At 49.2% G+C, this 21,807-nt stretch overlaps 2 protein-coding genes across 2 annotated transcripts; both read right to left on the bottom strand.

Moving 5' to 3' along the window:
* Window positions 1-602: 602 nt before the first annotated feature.
* On the bottom strand, window positions 603-3,394 carry LOC136955150 (cAMP-regulated phosphoprotein 19-like). Its single transcript, XM_067248767.1, has 3 exons — window positions 3,227-3,394; window positions 1,940-2,062; window positions 603-1,805 (listed from the first exon to the last, which is right to left on the bottom strand). Exons 1-3 carry the CDS (start codon window positions 3,284-3,286, stop codon window positions 1,635-1,637), a joined length of 354 nt encoding a protein of 117 aa, XP_067104868.1. The 5' UTR covers window positions 3,287-3,394; the 3' UTR covers window positions 603-1,634.
* Window positions 3,395-3,882: 488 nt separating this feature from the next.
* On the bottom strand, window positions 3,883-21,699 carry LOC136955149 (atos homolog protein A-like). The gene is made up of 12 exons (XM_067248766.1): window positions 20,783-21,699; window positions 10,306-10,490; window positions 9,952-10,148; window positions 9,492-9,617; window positions 7,607-9,377; window positions 7,241-7,366; window positions 6,660-6,748; window positions 6,032-6,122; window positions 5,783-5,941; window positions 5,595-5,663; window positions 5,081-5,283; window positions 3,883-4,869 (listed from the first exon to the last, which is right to left on the bottom strand). The coding sequence occupies exons 1-12, from the start codon at window positions 20,811-20,813 to the stop codon at window positions 4,716-4,718; spliced, it is 3,201 nt and encodes a 1,066-aa protein (XP_067104867.1). The 5' UTR covers window positions 20,814-21,699; the 3' UTR covers window positions 3,883-4,715.
* Window positions 21,700-21,807: the final 108 nt, after the last annotated feature.

Here is a 21,807-nt window from a genome sequence, read left to right as displayed (position 1 = left end):
TATCAGGACACTACAAAGCATGAAAGTTGTGCTTACATGCAGGATATAAAATCGTTTCAGACAACGTTAGTCCTCAGTGCGAAGCCCCTATCGGCATCATACCTGAAAAGCTCAATATTTTGGAATCCCTCTGTGCATTCTGGGTATGAGATGGGTAAAATTACTCAGTAAAACACGGCAGTTTTATTGGTCTGGAAAACATAGAAAACGGCACCACTCAGTGGTCGTGGAACGCCACTGCTGTAGTACAGCTAAATTATAATCACGGCATTGGTGCGCTCATCTGTATTATTCCAGTTTTCTCTTGCAGGTCATTGCAGTTTGAGTCCCCAATGTTGGATTGAATCAATAGGATGCCAAATAGGTTTTCCTGATGGTTTGAGTTATTTGTACTCCTGCATTTCTACATGCCAGTGAGAATCTGTGTCTGCATTTGACACTTGTTTCTGCATGCAAGAAAGTGTTGACAATTACATCAAACAGAATTAAAGGCATGTGGAATATACAGTAAACAGGAAATAACATACACTAATAAGTGTAACATTTACGCATATTCTGATAATTAGATACCATAGTCAATACACAGGAACACAACAAAGTCGTTTGTGCAAAACTATTTTATTTACAAAACAAAACGGCACAAAGTGACAGCAGGGCAGTCATGTACATGCACAGCTTCGACAGACGATGTAGTGCTTTAAGACCATCAACCACACCTGCACTACGACCTCTTCCTCAGCCGGTCATCACCTACCACCTGGTGGACTCATATCTCACCTGAGTGTGTGTGTGTGTGTGTGTATCAATGAATGGATCAATGAGTGGGCAGATAAAATGAATGACGTCCCAGGTTAGCTTGGAGCAATAGATGCCTTTAGGAGCCCTAAGTCACACATGCACTTTCATACACCACTCTGGCCCTCACCATGTGACCCACCAGTGTCTCTCAACGCTTTCATATGAACAAACCAACAAAACCAACAGTCTGGTCATTACCATTATCAAGGGTTATACTCAATCACTCAAGCACATTACAGCATAATTTAGATGAGGACATACTGTGAATAATACAATGATTCTAATGTAAAACATTCTAAAACTCTTGATATCTGCCTCCACTCAAAACACTAGTAAATATGTACACTTTCAACTACAGGACCGTAGATGACACTGAAAACCTTTCTGAGATGGTGCAGCTTGTGCCAATCAACGCCCCAAAGCCACTGACAACAGCGTTACAACACGATGCTCTGCGACAGGAGAGCAGGGTCATAGTCGGTTCACTTCCAACACACGCATGTTCTTTCTTTCAGTGTATTTACACACAGGAGTAAAACAAACAAAAAAAGGAACAAAGAAATGGATGGATGAGGAGTGGGGGCTACGATGAAGAAGAGTAGTCTGTGACAGCAATGCAGGAAAAGGAGGAGGGGCGGGGGGTCAGGTACAGTGCCAGGGACAGGGGTGGTAAAATGGCAGCCAGTTCACTCGCCATTAGGGAGACCTCCCTCTTGGGCAAGGTCAGGGCTAAAAGGGAAGAGTTGGTGCTAGGGAGTAGTGTAGGGGTGGGGCTGAGAAGGGTAGTATGTATATAGACTTAGGGATCTGGGACAGTGGCTGTGTGTGTGTGTGTATCAGCCGGCGAGTTTACTAGCCACCAGAGAGGGTTTCCTCTGGGGCAGGTCCTGGGGGGTGGGGATGTGGTCCCCTGTGATCTCAGCCTTCTCTGTCGTGGCAGCAGGCAGCTGCTTATTCTTTATCTTGGCCTTGGCCATGTTGTAGTCACCAGAGTCAAAATACTTTTGCTGCAAAGAGAAAGAGAGGGAGGTTGATGTGTGGACGTAGGGGCCTTCATGAGAAATCGGTGTGCGTTCTATACAAATGTGATAATAGGATTGAAATAATAGGATTGAAATAATGCAGTAATGGATTGACTAACCCCCTTCTGTAAACGTTTACGGAGCAGGTCAGAGCCCCCAGGTTTGTGCCCCAGATTAGGGTAGCGAGCCTTGAGTTTGGCCTCCTCTGCCTTTTCAGGGTGGATCACCATATCCTCCATGTCCTGAAAAAACACATACATAACATATCACATACCTCATAATTACAGGTTAAAGGGAGCACTGCAATACAATGTAAATGTTTAACTATGAATAATAGCTTTGTGAACTAGGTAGCTTGGACATCCTCGTCACAGCGGTCTATGATGAGGCCTAGATCCACACTTCTGCGCTATTTCCAAGGCACAGCGAGCAGTCGCCTACTGTACTACCGAACACTGCGACTACCTAGGGAGTAACAGTTCTCATGTGATCCGTAGAGACTTTACACAACAACATAAGTTCATGGGCTTTATGCATAGGCTGAAAATGTGGAAATGCTAGAGGATTTAAAAGATACAACGGCAGTAATCTGGTAGTAATGACCGAGCCTATTTGTTAGCATGAGATGACACAATGTTACTATCCAAGTATCCAACGCCCGAGGGGTTAATCAGATCAATCTTGAATATTGAAATATAACTCAATGTTTATCAAAAAGCAGCAGCTTGCAACCACACCGGTAACAAACAAGAAACATTATAGTCGACGTCACTTAGCTCTTGTTTAGATAGCTATTCAGCTGTCTCATAATAGCTAGCTACATGCCAAACTAGCTACTATAGCTTGTAGGTATTTATAACGGACGCTTGCTAGTAGATCAACAGGACGTTGGTTGACTGGCTAACGCGTAAACGGACAAGTATAAACTGTGTTAGTATGTTGTAGCAGCTAGATTGTTGTTGATCAAATAACCACTTAACTAACAATAATTGACAACAATTGCTAGTTCAAACCAGCCTTGCTCTTTTTGCTGGGGCGAGTTCTGTCAGCTAGCTAGAGCTAACTACCTGGAATAGCTAGATTCCGTTTTCAGATACAAAGACAACGACTACAAAATATTAGGAGCATTTTTATTTATGTCCCAATCTGCCTCTTCTAGTAAATTCATAGCAACCTAAATTACGAGCCAACACCCTGCAATGCCAGGTTTGAATGTTGCTGTGACATTCTGGTCATAGCTTTCTAGGCAGTTAGCTACCTTGTTAACCTCTGCAAGCGTACTGAATAGCGTATGGCTATTCTAGCAAACCAATCAGGGTAGCTCCGCTATAGCAAGCTATTAGCTAGGTACCCTAGCTAGCTCGCTAACGTGGGCTAGCTAAGGAGTACAAGCCCTTAAAACTTACTTTGTTATCTTCAACCAGTCCCTCCTCACCCGTCCGTGTTCCTTCAATTTCTTCAGACATCTTTGGTTAACCTTAACCCCCAAGAGAACGCAAAAAATGCGCAAATTCTGAAGGCAATCAAAAATCTCTGCCTCGGTGTTCTGTCCCCATACAGTACAAATCCTCACCGACCGCTGACTCCCGCACAAATGTCTGTCAAGAGATATTACGTCACTACTGTTGCAAAAAAATTAAACTTACAGAAATCTATCCAAAGCAAAATGATAAATGTGAAGAATTCGTTATTTGATATCGTTTATTGCTACTCATGATATTTCGTTACTTAATCTATTTGATCGTGTGAGTTAAATCTTTAGACTTAAAATGTTCAAGACGAGGCACCATTATTTGAACTAACGCTTTGGGTATGCTGTATTAATAGTTCCAGAATCAGAAGGTTAACATAAATATTTAATGCCATAAATAGTTTGAGCTTTTTTTTTGGGGGGGGGGGGGGGGGGGGGGGGGGGTTGTAGACATATCTACATGTATCAGAGCTGGTATATATCATATATATGTCACTTGCACAAGGATTTGTGTTTTGTGTCAATTAGAGTACTATGGTGGGTCTGGCATATAATAAAAACACAAAGACACAACATAGATTTTAAGATTGCTTTATAAGATATATAGATATATTTATATTTCCAGATCTTATTATTAATGTCAAAAATACATACTATGATTTACAGAGTTTGCACTACATCATAATGCTTAGCATGACAAACGTCACATGAGCCAGAACTGAAATATTAATTTAAATATTAAATAACTGATGGTATGCTGAAAGTAAATAAACACTAAAGCTAAGGTTATTCTCTTTCTATTGCAACACTTCCGATAAAGTGGTTCTGTAACAGTACAAAAACAAAGTATTAGAATATTACTATTTTTTCCATTTCCAGTTATCGTGGAAATACACAGTGCGCTTCTGATGTCAACTTGGTATTTTCTCTGGCTTGATTGCTTGCTAGTCTTCTTCAGTGGTCCAAGGTTGTTTGTATTTTGGGCTTGTTAAACAGCAGCACTTCTCTGGGACAGAGGTGCACCAAATCTCCCCCCCCCCCATTTCCTGTTGCATTCAGCCCCCCCATTGCTCTTATCACAGCTGTCTGACTGGACAGGATAAGGGGGTCCCACCTCCAGAGACTTTCCCAGTCCTCTCCTGACAGACCCTGGGAAGGACGACTGTAATAAGTCATACAGACAAATATCCCATTATACCTATGGTAGAGCAAGTAAACTAATGATGGCTCTCAAAATGTCACCCTGTTCACCCCTCCTAACTGGGACCATGTGTGGGCTGCGGTTCACAACTTTGACCCACAGCAGCACACTAAAGAACAGGTGGTCATTTCAGTGGGTACCACCCCCCACTAGCTCCAGGGTCCTGTGGGTTGTTTCGGGTGTTAGGCCTCAGTAGTCCTGTGCTGGTAGGGGAGGACCCGTCTCAGCAGCGGGGGGAGAAGGGCGGGTTGGCTGGGGACTCTGTGAAAGACTGGAGCTCGTAGGCAGCACCACTGTCCACCTCCATGGACTTCCTGGAGAACAGCAGACGGATGTCTCTGTGGAGGTAGATCTTCCCAGACTTTGAGCTCTGGAACCTGAGAGAGAGACAGAAAAAAAGGAAGAGAGACAGAGAGAGAGAGAGAGGAAGAGAGAGAGAGAGGGAAGAGAGAGAGAGAGAGAGGAAGAGAGAGATGGAGAGAGAGATTTTAAAGCTTGTTGAATTGCGAAGACTCCCCGACTGCTCTGCCGGTTTGGTCTCGACTGACAGCTGCCTTGTTTGGCTGCCAGCTAGGTGGAGCGTCTCACCTCAGGTGAACGAGGTAGCGCAGCGTGCGTCCCTGGCCCAGAGGGAGGGGCTTCCTGCTGGCGTGTGTGTGTGAGCCGTCACGGCGGACGGGAACGGAGAAGGTCCTCTGGCGTAGGAAGGTCTGGTGTCCAGCTGGCATGGCCCTCAAGTCATACACCACCACAAACATCTTCACCACGGTTTTGTTGGGGTTGAATAAGGTCTGATGGGGGCGGGGGAAGAAAGCAAAGCTTATCATTTACGTTAATAATCTTCACTAGGACACGAAACGGTTCCGTTGGAACTGCACATCACTCAATTTCCTCGTCTCTCTCTGCATTTCTCCCTTCTCCCACTAGGTGTCTCCCTGCCCTGTGCTCATCCCCAGACTCGTCCCTTTGTTCTCCAACCTGCCAGTGACTCTGATGCACCGCATGACCCCACCGCCCAGCCGGCCCTTTGTCCTCTCCCTCAGAACATAAAAAGCATTCTGCACAAAAGCGTATAGAGCGACAAAATAAGGTGTTTCCTCACCACTTGAATGGTTCCTGATGGGGGTACACGGTAGCCCCTTTTACCCAGGGACTCCAGGTTGATTTCGCCCTGGGAGACACACGACACAAACAGCAAACGACGTCACACAAACGGGAAACGACGTCACACAAACAGGAAACGACGTCCAGTAGTGTGAGCGAGCCGAATGCAGGTTGACAAGGTCTCACCATGTACGGCGAGGGGGCGTTGTCTTCCGACACGCTGTAGAACGACACGTCCACGGGAAAAGTCATGTGACTGGGGCAGAAGGTCCCACTGGCCCCAACCTCCGCCGTGAAGCCCTCGATCATCCCCAGCGGCTCCAGGCGGTGGTTCAACACACACTCCTGGAGATGCACACACACACACACACTCTCGTTACTTGATTTCGCTCCACTATTGGAGACATTAGAGACGTAAGGCGTGCGTCCATGTACCTCAAAGTTGCCCAGGAGGCTGAGACTGGCAGGTGGAGCGCTGGCACTGAGGACCTGCTGCTCCTCCGAGTCCTCCCTCTTCAGACCCACCCTGAGGGGGCAACACAAGCCACCTTGTTACAGTGCATCTGGATCAGGGATGACATACGACCCCTACAAAGGTCATCTTCATTCACCATACCTCATTTAACATAACTGTGTCTGTTTAATGCGAATACGTATTCGTTCAATACGTCGGCACACGACGAAAACTTGACCTTGTTGTGCTTATAAGAAGGTCTGGCCCTGATTCTTTATGAGGCAGGTTCAGGCTGCCATTTTGAGCAGTGTCTTTGGGTGATAGCAGTACAACCTTTAGCCCAGCAGATGGCAGTGTGAAGGGAACCCACTGCAGAGCACCACAGGACTGGCCCATTTCTCTAGATTGGTATAGGAATTATATCTGACCTCTCATCCATGAGTAAACATAATTGTGACCTCTGATCTATTTCTGTTTATAGGCTTAACATCTAATCCCATGACTAATCCAAAACGTTGTAGGGTACATGGAACGTTATTTGAATATATTTAATTAAGGGGTTGTGTTTCTATTCAGGTGGTGATGGGTCTAAGAGGGGGGTCATGTTACCTTTTTCCAGGTGTCCAGGGCAGGCCTTTACAGCCGATCACAGATGAATCCAGGTCAAAGAAGCCAGTCTGGGTTCTCCTTTGGGGAACCTGACGGGGACAAACTCAACTTCATTACAAAACATAGGACATGTCGTCAGCCACACCACAACTGGATGAATTCAGGGGAAACGGATTGCTTCATGCAAAGTAATATTCTGTCTGTGTGTGTGTATGTGTGTGTGTAGGTGTGGATGGGGAAGCAGAAAACAGTCTTGGCCTGGGAGCCAAGGGCTCTCTAACAGTGTCAGTTCATCAGGCAGGAAGCAGGAAGTTAGTCAGAGATCTGTGACTGTTGTGGTTCAGATGAGTCACATGGCTCTTAAGCCTGACTGTCTGTCTGAAGAGTGTGTGTGTGTGTGTGTGCGTGTGTGTGTGTAAACAGACACGAGTCATAAAGCCTGCTCGCAGATACTGTATGATACATCAGTGCACAGTAACATACTGCGTGGTTGTTAGTGGGGTGCTATAGGGGGATATTAAATACAGTAGATAGAAATAAGAAAGAACATGTGTGTTTGTGAGTGTGCATGTGTATCTTACTGGGCTGGAGAGGAGAGGTAGGCCAGTGCATGGGTGGAAGGCCTTGGTTGCAGTGGCGTCTAGTGAGTGGCGGTTTTGCTTCCTCCAGCTGTTGCACGGACGCAGGGGGGAGGGGCTGTGGGCCCGCTGACAAAGAGGAAGAAAGATAAGACAAAGATAAGAGTCAAGGAAAGATGAAGTTGCGATATGTGATACCCATTTGTTTTCAACAGATTGTCCGACCTAACCTCGAGTCCACCCTTCGCTTTATGATAATGATTGATCTTTTGCAATGTGTGGGGAAAAAAAACCTGTCTCTGGGATATTAGATTTCTTCACTGCCTGCAGTAGCTGGTGTGCCAGAGGGCTGTGTGCCATGTCACTCACCAGGACAGTGGGTGTGCTGGGGGCTTTGGTCGTGGGGGTGGTGGGGCCGGAGGCTCCAGAGCCTGGGGGGGCCTGGTTCTCATCCTGCAGGGTGGTGGACTGGCTCTGGGCCTGGAGCTTGATGGGGCTCTGGGTGTGGGCTGGGGAGGCGTCTGTGCAAGTCTGTCTGGTCCTCAGGCCGTTCTCTCTGAGGGTGCGGGGGGTGTCGGAGGGGTCGGGGCCCTGGGCTCTGGGCACCTCTTGGGGCAAGGTCTGTAAACACTGGGGCTGGGGTCTGATCGGAGGGTCTTCAAGTGTAACAGAGGTGCCGTTCTGAGATCGGACAGAATGGTCTACCTCCGGGTTAGTTCTGGCTTTCTCTGTGCAAACAGGTGCATGGGTCGTGGCGTCTGTGTCCCTGTGGCCGGGGGCGTGGCCGGGGGCGTGGCCGTTGGCGAAGCCATTACTCGAACTACAGCTCACGTCTGGCGTCCTGTGAGTGGTGCGCGTGGTGTGTGTGTACGTGCGGACCGTGAGGGTCTGGGTGTGTGTGCGGTGCAGAGGGCTGCTGTGTGTCGGGGACAGAGAGGGGACGCCCAGCCTGTCCTGGATGAGCCTGGCGATGTCGTGCACTGCCTGGGAGATGAGGGAGTTCTCTCTCTCCCTGTCTCTCTCCCGCTCTCTCTCCTTCTCTCCATCTCCGGGCTCGCTCAGTCTCAGTCTCCTGCAGGCCGCGGGCTTGGGGGACGACGTCTCTCGTTTACCCGGAGGCGTGTCGTGAACGGGCGTGTCGAACGGGGAGGGGCGAGCGTGGCCGGCGGGCTCAGGGGGCGGGGCCTCCGCCTCTTTGGTCTTTCGGAGAGTTGTGTCGTCATGGCTACCCCCCCAGAAGGCTTTGGGAGGGGCGTCCGGCGCGAAGAGGGCTGACGGTAGGGGCGGAGCAGTCGGGTCACAGAAGTTGAGGCGCTGTGCAATGCGGGCGATCACTTCCTGTCTCTCCTGAAGCAGAGAGCCAATCAGGGGGTTGGTCTCTGTGGTGATGGGCCTGGGGGAGGGGCAGCGTGGTGGGTCGGTCAAGGACAGGGTCTTGAAGGCCCTCAGCGGTTCTGAGCCCCCGCCCCGAGAGGTCTCCGCCCCGTTAGACAGACCATAGTCCTCGGTGTGGGGGGGGTCGGAGGGGCCATTGAGGGCAGAGTACAGCCACCTCACGGCCTTCCCGCCTGGGGGGAGGGGGGAGTGCGAGCGGGAGGGGGAGGGCCGGGAGAACAGGGGGGAGCCCTGACGATGCGGGGTGTTGACCTGGGGGAGCTCTCCATTCTGAAACATGTGACCATGGCTGTCTGAAGACTCCTGGCTCCTCTTATTGTGGAGGGGGAGACCAGAGAGGGGGAGACCAGAGAGGGGGAGACCGGAGAGAGGGAGACCAGAGAGGGGGAGACTGGTGATGGGGAAACTTGCGATGGGGAGCCCAGCGATGGGGAGACCAAGGGTGTTGGAGCTCTTGCTATAAAGGGGGAAATGAGCATTGTGAAGCCGACTCTCTTTTGATTCCTGGCCCCTCCTGAAGTGTGAGGGGAGGCCCTGGCCGGGGTGGAGGGTGGGGGTCTTGCTGTAAAGGGGGGGCAGGGCAGTGTGGATGCTGCAGGCCAGGATGGGGTAGGTGGACTGGCGGGGGAGGGACTGGACGCGGACGCGCAGGGCGACGCTCTGGGAGACGTTAGGGACGGGGAAGAGATGCTCCGAGGGCGGCTGGGAGAACTTCCAGACCAGCTCCTCATCCGCTGCGCTGATCCTGCAGACGACACAGGAACAGGGGACGGGTCAGCGGGGAACGGGTCAGGGGGGAACCCCAGCTGCTGAGGGATATGAGGGTGGAAAGTGTGAGGTGTTGGGAGCGTGTGTTTACCTGTACAGGATGTTTCTGGGGACGACACCGTGGGAGGCGCTGAGCCAGGCGCTGAGCTGGGAGAAAAACACGTAGGAGCGCACGGCCAGCAGCAACGTCTTCTCCTCGATGAAACGTTCACCACTCCTACAGAGAGAGAGACACAGAGAGACAGAGAGAGAGACACAGAGAGGGAGACAGAGAGACAGAGAGAGAGACACAGAGAGAGAGACAGAGAGAGATAGAGACAGAGACAAATTAAGGACAGAAAGAGAGAGACACAGATTAAGGACAGAAAGAGAGAGACACAGACAGAGAGAGACACAGATTAAGGACAGAAAGAGAGAGAGATTAGTCAGAGAGAAAACGAGAGAAAGAAGAGGCGGCGACGTGAGGGATCCTGGCTCAATGCTTTTAGCTATTCTGGCTATAAAAAAAAGAATAATAAGAAAAGTGTTTGAGAGAAAGAGAGGGCGCGTACTGTCGGGGTACTGGCTGCAGGGTCCATCTCTCGAGCAGCAGAGCGTCCTGTTTGATGGCCGGGTCACTGATGGGGTCGCTGGGAGGGCACTCGTCTCCATAGCAGCAGTCTGGCAGTAGCATGACCTCAATCATGATGGGAATACTGTTCCTCCACAGCAACATCACCTCCGAGCGTGTCCGCCTGGCCTGTCGACACTGGGTAAGGCAAACACACACACACACAAGGACGATCAATGTGTGTCTGTATGTGTGTGTGTGTGTGTGTGTGTGTATTTATGTAAGCCTGGAAACCACTTGGTGCTGGTTTGCATGGAGACTGTGTGTAAATGAGATGGATGTGTGTGTGTGTTACCTGAGGCAGTTTGTCGCTGCACTCATGCTTGTGGAGGGGGGGCAGGGTCGACTGGGCAGGGGGGCAGTGGAGCCCCTCGGTCCTTCCCTTCACGGAACATTCTGGAGTCCGCCCCTCTGTGATGAGCAGAGTCAGGAACACGAGGAACTCCTCGGCGTCATACTCGAAGAACTCCTCGGCCGCGTCTGCATGAAGGAGAACCCACGAGAACCGCTTAGAACCACAGGGGAACCTTTCAGACCGGAGCCAGCAGAGAAGACCGAAGAACAGGACACTCGGGCCTGACTCGTTTGCAGTGGAGAAGCTGCAGGGGACACAAATAAGTTACCCATCTAGCAAAGCTCAGACTTCCAGCATTTCTGCTATGGTCTGACGAATCACGACTATCTCCTGGATATAGGGTTTCAGGCCTGCGTGTGTGTGTGCGTGTGTTTGGTTTTTAAAATGGGCCGGTGTTTGTGGGTGAGGAGGAGAAATGAGACAACTTTTCCAGTTGTGCTCGTTGGGAGATAAATTTAGCGCTGATACGTCAGCTGAGCTCAGGCGTGGTGTAACACACTGCAAGACTAACTTCTCTCTCTCTCACCCACACACAGTACCACCCCCCTTCCCAGTTCAGGACAGAAATAACACTGCTCTGGTTCTTCACCATCCGGTCAGCTGAGGCAGGGTTTGCCTTAGGGGTTAGGGTGGGGCAAACCTGGCAACCCAGCACCAGCAAGAGAGAATAGAGCCTTATTCTCCTCCACATGCCGAGCTATCCTCCCAGGAATACCTCAGACTGGATCAGAGAGAGGAGTAATTAGCTCGGCGCACGGAATCTGTCAGTCTGTTAGCACAATGCAGGAGAGACGGGGATGCCAAGGTGTTTGTGATAACCTTACGTGCCAAAAATAGCACAACATGTGTTTTATAAACGACATTCTGTGCCAATTAGGTCGATTTCTTTGAGGGGTATTCACGTCTTGCCTATGGTATGGAGTGTGTTGTATAAGCAGGACCAAATGTGTCGGGGCTAAAAAGCCTGGCTGCACTATGGCTCCTCCTTAAGACACAGCTTTAGAATACCCTGAGGAGGTCAGCTGCTGCATGACGACTCCCAGTCCTCCCAGCTGCCTGCTCACACACACACACACACACACACACGTGTGCACGCACACACACACACACACACACACACACACACACACACACACACACACTATAGAAACAGTCTTGTTACAGTTAGCCCAGACCGAACAGAGCCTTTCTCAGCTGGCTCTATCGGTGTGAGCGCACTGGGAGTGCTTTGTGTCAGTTTCAGGCGATGTGTGTGTAAAAGTGTGACTGTGTGTGTGGGTGTGTGTGTCTGAGGCAGTCACGCACATTCTTCCAGGGAACTCCTCCCACATGCTTTGAGCTGTGCACTGCACGTGGAAAGAGAACAGCACAACATAGAGCTGGGAGAGAGAGGGGAGGGGGGGAGCTGCCAGCTGTAGCTAAGGGAGAGGGGGAGGGAGTGCAAATGCTGCCTGTTCTGACTGGCTAGCTCACTGGCCTAGCACAGCCCCTGCTAGGATTAGGGTTTACTGTTAGTTGGTTTGTGGACTACGGGCTCCCAGGGATGTGGGCTAAAGGTAACACTCTGGACGGACGAGAGGATGGGGGAGGAAGAGCAGCCCGAGGGAGGGGGAGGGAGGGGACGGATTCCGGAGGAGGAGAAGGAGTAAGGGAGGGAGACAAAGAGAGACAGAGAGAGGGAGACTGAGCGGAGGGAGGGAGGGTTTGAGGTGGAGGAAGACACAAAGGAGGCCCGCATGAAGATGACAGAGGGATCTGAGTAGCAGAAAGGAGCTTCTTAGAAAGAGCGTACCAGCAGCAATACGTTTCAGGGGGTCGTACTGCCCCCGTTTCCCATAAGGGAAAGTGACACACGTGCACGCACGCGGAACAAAAGAGCCAGTCAGGGTCCCTGCCTGGGATTGGCTGAGAGGCCCCGTGTCTGCGTTGATGGTATCTGCTGTTCTCTAGGGCGGTGGGTCTCTACGGAACATTCCTTCACGTGGAGCCTCAGTCTCCGTGCACCGTGCTTAACGTGACGTCTCCCTTCCCCTCTAACTTCGTTATCCTCACATCATTTGACAAGACGGCAGTAACCTTTCGGGTGACCCAGACGATAGGACCCGACTTGACGTGCCTCAAGTCCTCCCAGACACACTCTTCACCTTCTCCCTCTTTTGACCCCCTGTTCTATGTTACTGTCCATGTTCTGCTATCCCTCTTGCCAAGCCCTCTGTTCAGTGTCTGGGTGTTATTATGTAACAGGTCAGATTTAGAGTAGAGATGGGCAAGCACTTCTAAAGTATTAATAGTGCTGCAGCAATTGAGTAGCGCTGGCGATGAGCCCACATATCAGCTGGTGTACTCTCTCACACACACACACACACACACACAAATACAAAGACACACTTCTCTCATCAGCTGTCACCGCCTTGTAACCTCAAGGTTTTGCATGTCAACCTGGTGTTGTGTCATGTGCTTTGGAAAACGCCCTCTGATGTGTGAACAGAGAGAGAGAGAGAAGAGAAAAGTGTTCATCACAAAGACAAGCGTAAACACCCTGCTCTCTACCTGACCTGTGGTAGAACCGGATACACTGCAGCTCAAACGTAGCAGTCTCTCTCCTGAGGCCTCCTCCAGGCCCTGACATTTAATGAGGACAACTCGCTAAACATGTTTGAGAGTGTGCATGTAAATCAGTGATAGATGTTCTCATCCGATTTGCGAACAGGAAGAGCAGCCGTTGCGCTGGTGGTTTCGCGTCCCATGGCGACAAGATAAGCTGGCACAGTAATCTGGCCTCTTTGGCCCCGCGATCGCACTCTGGAGCGTTTCTCCAACCCAACCATGGTTTCCACACAGAGCGGAGTCCATCGGGCAGCTTTGGCTGTTACAAAACACCACACAGGTCATGGGGGAGGGCTTGTTTGTGCGACCTACACAAAAGCACTTAAGATGTACCTACTGACAACACCGTTCTTCCAGGTCGGTGACTACAGCGCCGCGTGCGTTTTCCTACCCAGATACCAGAGAGACAGAGATAGGACTGGTCACGGGAGCCATGCAGGTCCAACCTGCCTGTTCCAGCCAGGCCCACGACACAACCTGGATCCAGTCTGACACGCTCAACCAGCTGACGGGTGCCCTCTGTCGTCTACACACATTTAAATATAACATTTAACTAACGCTTCCAAGGAACCCAAAACATTGAAATCCCACCCAGTTGTGCTGTGATTAGAAGCAGAATACATCTTGTTCAGTCTGCTCACTGAAAGGTTAAGCGCAGCACCATGCTGGGGACAGTGACACACAGTCACATAGAAATGTTGGTTTAGCACAATCATGAACACAGTTGCGGTAAGGAAGATTAAATAAGCAGCTCCTCTATGCTAAATCTACTTACAACAGCCCCCAGCGAGATAAATATAGCCTAGCCACAGCATGGTAACCATCTCTGTCTGACTCCTCCCTACTCCCCTCTTATACAAGGCCACGACAGACCATCACACATGGACACAGAGTACCAGAGCTGGCTAGGAGGCCCTGAGATCCTGTCTGTAAGGCCCACGGTGCAGCCTGTAAGGCCCACGGTGCAGCCTGTAAGGCCCACAGTGCAGCCTGTAAGGCCCACGGTGCAGCCTGTAAGGACCACGGTGCAGCCTCTAAGGCCCACGGTGCAGCCTGTAAGGCCCACGGTGCAGCCTGTAAGGCCCACGGTGCAGCCTGTAAGGCCCACAGTGCAGCCTGTAAGGCCCACGGTGCAGCCTGTAAGGACCACGGTGCAGCCTCTAAGGCCCACGGTGCAGCCTGTAAGGACCACGGTGCAGCCTGTAAAGACCACGGTGCAGCCTCTAAGGCCCACAGTGCAGCCTGTAAGGCACACGGTGCAGCCTGTAGGGCCCTGTGATGTTTCTGAGTCTCACCCGGAGCAGAGCCCCTGGAGAACACAGGAAGGGGAAATAACAATGGTGAGGTTATACCGTGCCTCTCTCCTCTGTCTATCCTCACAGGCTCCCTTTTTAATCCCTCCCTCTTTCTCTCTCTGACTGAAAATCCTTTGTGAATAGAACTCACTGGTCGGAGCCATCACTCTGGCCCTGTGGTCATAGTCTTAGTCAGGTGGCTGAGCGGTGAGGGAGTCGGGCTAGTAATCCGAAGGTTTCCAGTTCGATTCCCGGTCATGCCAACTGACGTTGTGTCAGTTGGCATGACCACTTCACCCTACTTGCCTCGGGGGAATGTCCCTGTACTTACTGTAAGTCGCTCTGGATAAGAGCGTCTGTTAAATGACTAAATGTAAATGTAATGTACTTCTGTCAACTACAGAAAACCGAGTTGAGATGCAAGAAGAAGAGAGAGAGAGACAACACGTCAGCCAAAACACTTCAGCTCTGAGAAGCAGACCTAAGTCTCTGGTCATAGGAGTACATTCATTTTGCATGGGGACAAAGGGTTGCCAAGGCAACACAGATATCACGTTAATGTCCCCGTCACGGACATTCAGTGTGTGTGTGTGTGTAGGAATGAGCTAGGGACGTGTGTGTGTGTGTGTGTGTAAAGGAGTAAATTGAGGCTAATGTTTCTAAAAAGCGAAGAGGCTCTGATGGATTGCATGATCCACTGTATTAATCACTGCCCTGTGACGTGTTTGTGTGTGTGCATCATGCAGAGTCTTTGTTGTCCACAACAGCAGTGCAAACCTTTCAGTGTAATGATAGGATAGGATTGGTTTCCAGCCTGTGAATCACTCCAGTGTTTCACACTGCTCACCACATCTGCTCACCTTTCCTGCTCAGCCAGCATCTCAGTCAACACACAAGACACAATGGAAGGACAGGCAGACAAACCATCTCTAAGCTCGCAACAGAACGTAAATCACCCTGCGTTTATGAAACAAAGAACTTAAACAAAATGGCTTTTTATAAAGTCCTCTCTTTAGAGAGAGAATTTTGTTGACAGAAAATGGGAGGAACAATTTCCGATGTTATGTTAGGCAGCCTGGAGCAAATGCCACTGAGGGAATATGAAGTCAACCCATGTTCAACGTTTCCCATTTCCTCTCAATCCCACTTGTTAGCATTTATCCAGACTCCACAGGCCTGTTTGAGTGAGCCTAACTTCCACACTGCACCGCCCTCTCTCTCTCTTTTCCCCTCTCTGCTCTTCACACAAAGGGGCAGATTCACAGCACACATAGCAACAGGAACTGGATGCTGATTGGCTGAGAGGATGGGTACTGTTCCAGCAGAAAATAACTCTCCTTCTGCTCCTGTGAACTTTCTATTGTCTTGTTCAGACACAAACACGCACACAACCGACCAACGGACTCAAAAACCTGGCAGTATAAACTCATTAGCAACTGAACCTTTACAGCCTGTAGCCTAGCCTGTACAGTAGAGTCATCGCACGCATACAAACTGCTGACGAAAAAACCTGACAAAAAGTACAGCAGTTTCAGAGGGTGCAAAAGCTTATCTTTAATACCCTTTTGTATAAGAATAATACACACAGCTGCTGAGCTCCCAACGTTCGCACTGTTCCTCTGGGAAGCACCGCTTCATTGTTCCCACATTACAGGTTCTCATCACTGGGGCCAGAAGTTTGGGCTTAGTCGGTCGTGGTGCTCAAGGTCAAGTTCTCAACTAAGCTCTGATGCATTCTGTTGGATGTTTAGGAACAGCATTGTATTGTTATGAGTGAGAGAGACGCCATAATATGTACTATTCCGAGCTATATGACAGTCCTATAAATTGGCTAAACACTGCATAAAGGCATACTTCTGCCACAACGGATGTGTAGCACCCATGGTTTGCTGCCATTAGGTGCTAATGCAGTCAGCCCACAGCTGTGACGAGCCGCTTGAAGGGAAAGGGAATGGCGTACCGGAACGATATGGTCTTGCCGTCTCCCCCAGTCCCCCACCTCTCCCTGGGTTAGCGTGACCAGGCCTCTTGGACCTGACCAGGTCCTGTCAGCTCTGAGCCCCAGTGCGTTTCACTGGTCCTGGTTGGGCCTGAGGCGTGGGGCCTAGGGATGCCATGAGAGCTGAAGTACACTCATTGTCCCACTAATGCTGATTGCGTAACCGGGTGCTTGGGAGAACAGCACAGGCTAGTAATCCTTAGTGCAATGCATAACCACTCCGCTGAGTACAAACACACACACTGCGAGGGAAAAGAACAAGGGGTGAGTTGTACAATGGAGTCAAACAAAGCTTTTCCCCCTGAAAATCAGCACACACACACACACACACACAGACAGACAGAGCAGGTTGAGCAACCTCAACATGGCTCAAAAGGGCATTGACAGTGTGTCAGTCGTCCTGCTGTGGTTGGTTACTGGAGTATGTCTGCCACAGACCAGTTTGGCTCTTGGCTAAAAAAAGACAGACACAAACAGCCAAGGGCCCATGTCTGGTGGCCGTTCTCCCAGCCACGCTGAGCGGCTTCATCTGCAAGAGGAGAACACGGCTGGTCACCAGCCTTTGGCTGCACCGGACAGCGTGTTCAAAAGTGATCATGGAAACATGAAAACAACCGTGACATACACGTACAGTGAAAAACACACATCTTCTAATGAGTTGTTACTCAGATGGTATCAGTTGACAGAGCAATAGTGGCTTGAGGTACAAATCAAACTAAGGTGTGTGTGTGTAAACCAGATCCCAGTCCTCAGCTTATATAACTAAGCAGACAGAGGTACATGGTGTCTGGTGACAACAACCTCAAGCCATTCCTGACTGGCGGCCGCACACCGCTACTGGTTGCGTAGATCCCTTTGTCTGAAAAGAAATCTGTCGCTCACTGTCTCTCTATCCATCTGTCTAGCGTGGTGAGGCTATTAAATGTGACATGTTTCCTGCCTTTATCCATGATAGCATCAGCGGATAGAGGTAGCTATGGCGTTACTGCTGAGGTAGTACAGTAACGCGAGGCAAATGAGATGTGAACGCTTAGGATCGCTGAACTCCGTGACCGCAGTCCCGAGGACAGATCGAGCGGTCCCCGTGCCGACGGAGCACTACGGCAGCCGAGCTGACACGAAGAGAGGGAAGGAGGAGAGAAGAAGGAGGAGAAGGGAGGAAAAGAAGGGAGAAGGGAGGGAGGAGAAGGGAGAGCGAAGCTAGGAGACAAACGTGACGGTTTTTGAAATGTTAAGCGGACGTTCTCGTCTCCTACTCCATTACGGCTCACACAAATCTAGCCTGTCACTTTCAGGGATTCATTCAAGGTTCGCAGGTCACTTTTCTAGTTCAAGCCAGTCCTCTAGCTGCATGTAGGGCAGAATCAGAGTAGAACTCCCGGACAATTCTTCCTCCTGCCAGCAAAAACCCAACAGGTCCAGATGGTTCATCCTGCTCCTGTGGCGCTGGATGCTGGTTGGCTGTGAGGAACCACGGGGCTCAAGGAGATGACGACAAAAAGGGACAGGTTGATGTCCCTCCATAGCCAAAACACGTATCAGACAGCCCTCCTCTGTGTATGTATGTATGTATGTATGTATGTATGTATGTATGTATGTATGTATGTATGTATGTATGTATGTATGTATGTATGTATGTGTTTCCCAAGACCCCAATGTTAGGTAAGAGCATTACTGGGAGAACTGGAGCAGAGTCACGTGCAGCCACTAGGTTTACTTACAGTGAAAGCTGTTACCACAGCATTTGATGAGGGTTGATTGACCTCCCAAGGCCCAGTGTAGACTGTAGAGTTCCCATGATGGATTTCACCAACGTGTTAAATATTTCAGGAAATACCGCTTTTAGAATAGCTCTCTGAAGTCTCACTAAACAGACCCATACAGTGGAGAGTGGGATGTGTTTGCCATCTTTGCTTGGTGAAGTTCAAACTACAGCAGAATGTGATTTAATTTCAATAATTTCACTGTCTTTTACAGCTTTAAAAAAACAACAGAAAAGCCCATGAATAATCAGACCGCTACTAAATACCCTTACATGACCGTAGCTGACGATGACACATGGTTGTCGTAGCTACAACAAACGAGGTGTGACTGAGAACACCTGTTGTGCCTCTTGGTATGAATCACTTCTTTTAACAGAGTGGGGACAGGTGCCATATGGGACCAGGGCAAGAGTCTGTTTTCCTTCAATCTGGCCTGTTGATCAGTGAAAGTCCACTCTGTGATCTACTGCTCGCCCTGTTGGCTGAGAAGGCAGCTAAACAGTCTACTTTGGCCATGTGGGGGTGTGGATCTCCCCTCAGACTCCCACATAGGACTGCGGAAGGAAACCTCCACCTCCAAACAAACAGAATAACAGGCTGTGGAAGCCTGAGCACCGCGGCTGCTGTTGCAAACCAAGGCAGCCCTGCCTCCCCAACAGGCTCCACTCCAGTATGACTGACTAACTCTGAGCTCATCTGTGAGTGTTTTGACTCTCCTTGGCTCTTGGCAGAAGCACGTCTCCACACAGCCTCCTCCAGCTACACGTCACCCTGTGAGTGTTCCATACCCTTTATGAGGATTGTGAAAGCTGTTGGTTAAGCTTTATGGTTAAAAAGAAAACAGTCCTAATCTAGATTGAGCATTCTGTTCCACTTGCACAAGACACTGATCACTTCAACCTACAGAAAAACAAACCGGTCAGATGACTTCAGTTAGATCTGAGCAAAACAGTGTTCTGATCTTTCAGTCACAGAAAGACACATGTTTGCAATGATGGTTACAAGAGGCCTTGCACATACGAGTTCAACTTCAGCTGACCCCACTGTCTGTCCTCTGCTTAACTCTGGCAAGATGTCCAGCAAGGCTGGGGTATTTTATCCATCCTGTCTTGTCACTATCCAACTTGTATTTAACATTACAGATAGGACACCTACCTGACCCAAATCTTCCCTTTGAAGTATGCCACAGCAGCATCATGACACAGCGCATGCCTGGGCTTGTCTGCACCACCACCTCCAAGTCTCCACTCCACTGTCCAGCACGTGGCCCTCAGACGGCTGTCGCTCTGCTTACCAGGGCTGGCGTATCTACATAAACACATCCCCTCAGCGCTGCACTTCCAGTAGAAGTCCCTCTTTGAGTCCTGGGCTAGACGTGAGTGTGTTGGACAGAGCAGTCTGCTATTTCCACTTGAGGAACAGTGTGTTCCAATTTTCAAATGACAATAGCACAGAGCACCAAGCTGTCATAATGGGATCTGCTCCAGAGCAGCCTCTACTGCGATGATCTTTTATTCGCGGAATCTTGTCAAGGTGCCACAGTCGCAAGTGCTTCTATTGGTGGAAGGAACGACTAGGAAACGCCACTACGTAACCCCAATCTCATAATTAAACAAAAAACAGTGCTGTTTACTACTGGCCCCAGATTGCTACCTAGCTGTAATTACTGAGTACAGTGTCAGCGTGCCCTTTAGCACAGCCGCCACATAGCCCAGATGTCTGAGCATGGCTTTCCATATAAAGGCAGTGTATGTGCACACACAGGCAAGGCAGGGGTTAAATCCCAGCCTGTGTACATGTTTACTCTCAGTGCTAGGGAATCGTGTTACCAGGACCACAGCGTGAGTTCAATTTGTACAGGACACACTTTGAGAACAAACTTTAAGAAATATTTTAACACAGCTATGACCTTAACCCACCCCCTCTAGGTGATTAAAATAATCTCATCACAAAAAACCTGACCCCTAAGTATGATCGACAGGATAAAGGTCTACGATGCAGATTGGTGCCTCTGGGTTATTGTTCAATCACTGACTGATAAACATGAGAAATCCATCTGTAAATGATTATGTCATTGCAGAAGTCAATAAGGTACATGATAGTTGCTCTAAGGTACATAGTTGCTGTACATAGTTTGTTAGCTTTTAATTATCATTAAAAAAACTGTACATTTTGTACAATGGCTGGCAATGGAAATAGTGTGCAGGAAAACCTTTATGCGAATTGTCCAGGCCTATATTCAGCCCAAACTGTTATAAGCGTGTATACAATTTTAGCTTCACAGGTTTTGGTGACAGTTCCTGCAAGAGATGCACTGAACAACACTGAGCAGAATTGCACAATGGAACTTTGTCTCAGACCATAGCATGCAAGTCAGCTGTTCAGGTTTGTCGTTGCTGTTGTGCTTTTCAGGAGCTGAGGGATTCGTTTCAAATCATATTATGGCATAGGCATACTGGAGCCCGATATATAAAGTACTTGTAAAGATAATAAGGGTCTCATATGTTTGAAATATGTTTGTTTTTTTACTCGCAGGGTTAGGCTTTGTTATTGACAAAGCTGCGATGAAGTTAACCAGCTGTTACATCACTCCATTACTGTCCCTGATTCCTCTCCCAGGGGAATGACCAGATTCCAATGGTTGAACCAGTATGAGCCAAGGGTGATTGTGTCAATACTGCAATTCAATGCAGAAATATTGAGACTGACCACAACATGGGATGTCGCAAGCAAATTTTGAATTAAACTTTTACCTCGTTCAGTTTTCATGTTTTCCAGTGTCATCGGGATGCCTTCCTCGTCTCTCGCAGGGACTTCTGTCTTCCGTCTGTTATTTCTTCTTGAAGGCTGACACACGACAAACACAACCTTGACAGCAATTCTGTATGGACCCCAAGCCTCGAAAAGATTGCGCTGACTTAATATATTAAGCAACAATGCCAGCTGAAAAGCCGTTATGCTGCCAATTGCTCCCTATCCAACAAAGCATTGCTTTGTTTGCACGCCACTGTACACGTCCATCGGGTTGTACTGTAAACTGGTGGACGAAGACTAGCTTGCACCGAACGATTAACTATCGCAATTGGGTTGTTAATCAATACGCCAACAAGAATTAAACTGACTAGCAAACTAGCTACCCTGACAATACACTTCAGAATCGAACATTAGCACAAGAACCACAGCAGTCACCTCGCAAAGCATCCCTCTCAGTATTGTATTGCTCGCAATGTAAGCGACTGTAAACTAGCTACTTCGTCCTGTGTGGCAAGCTTGCTCACCAATGATTAGCTAGCTAACATAACTACCTAGTTAGCTTGCTAGGCATCTGTTGACGACGACCTTGTGTCAAAACACCCCAACCCCCACGCAGGTACAGAATGTCCTCCTCTCCGCTGCACGACGACGGACGAGTCTTGTTCAACGAATCATTCTGTTGGAATGACAATGTCAACGCATGACGTTGATGAAAAACATATCGTCCGGGTTTTCATCCAGCAATGACTGTAGGCTAGCTAGGTTGGGTTGCCACCTCTCCCCCACTTTTGGTCCGCTTCATACCATCACAACTTTTACAGAAACATGCTAGCTAACTAGCTGGCTATCTTCGAGACTTGGCCGCAGCAGCCTGCATAGCTAGTGCTCGCTAGCTTGCTAACAAATGTCTTGTTTACTCTACAGAGTCACTGTTAGCTTGCCAACTCAATCCAATATAAATTCGGTGATAAAGTAATGCTGAGTATTCTCGTCATCACTGCTCACAAAGCTTTTGCCACCAACT

The sequence above is a fragment of the Osmerus mordax genome, chromosome 13 (assembly GCF_038355195.1).
Source record: "Osmerus mordax isolate fOsmMor3 chromosome 13, fOsmMor3.pri, whole genome shotgun sequence".
Classification (NCBI taxonomy): domain Eukaryota; kingdom Metazoa; phylum Chordata; class Actinopteri; order Osmeriformes; family Osmeridae; genus Osmerus; species Osmerus mordax.
The sequence above is the reverse complement of the archived record's forward strand: the minus strand, read 5'-3'. Positions and strand labels throughout refer to the sequence as shown.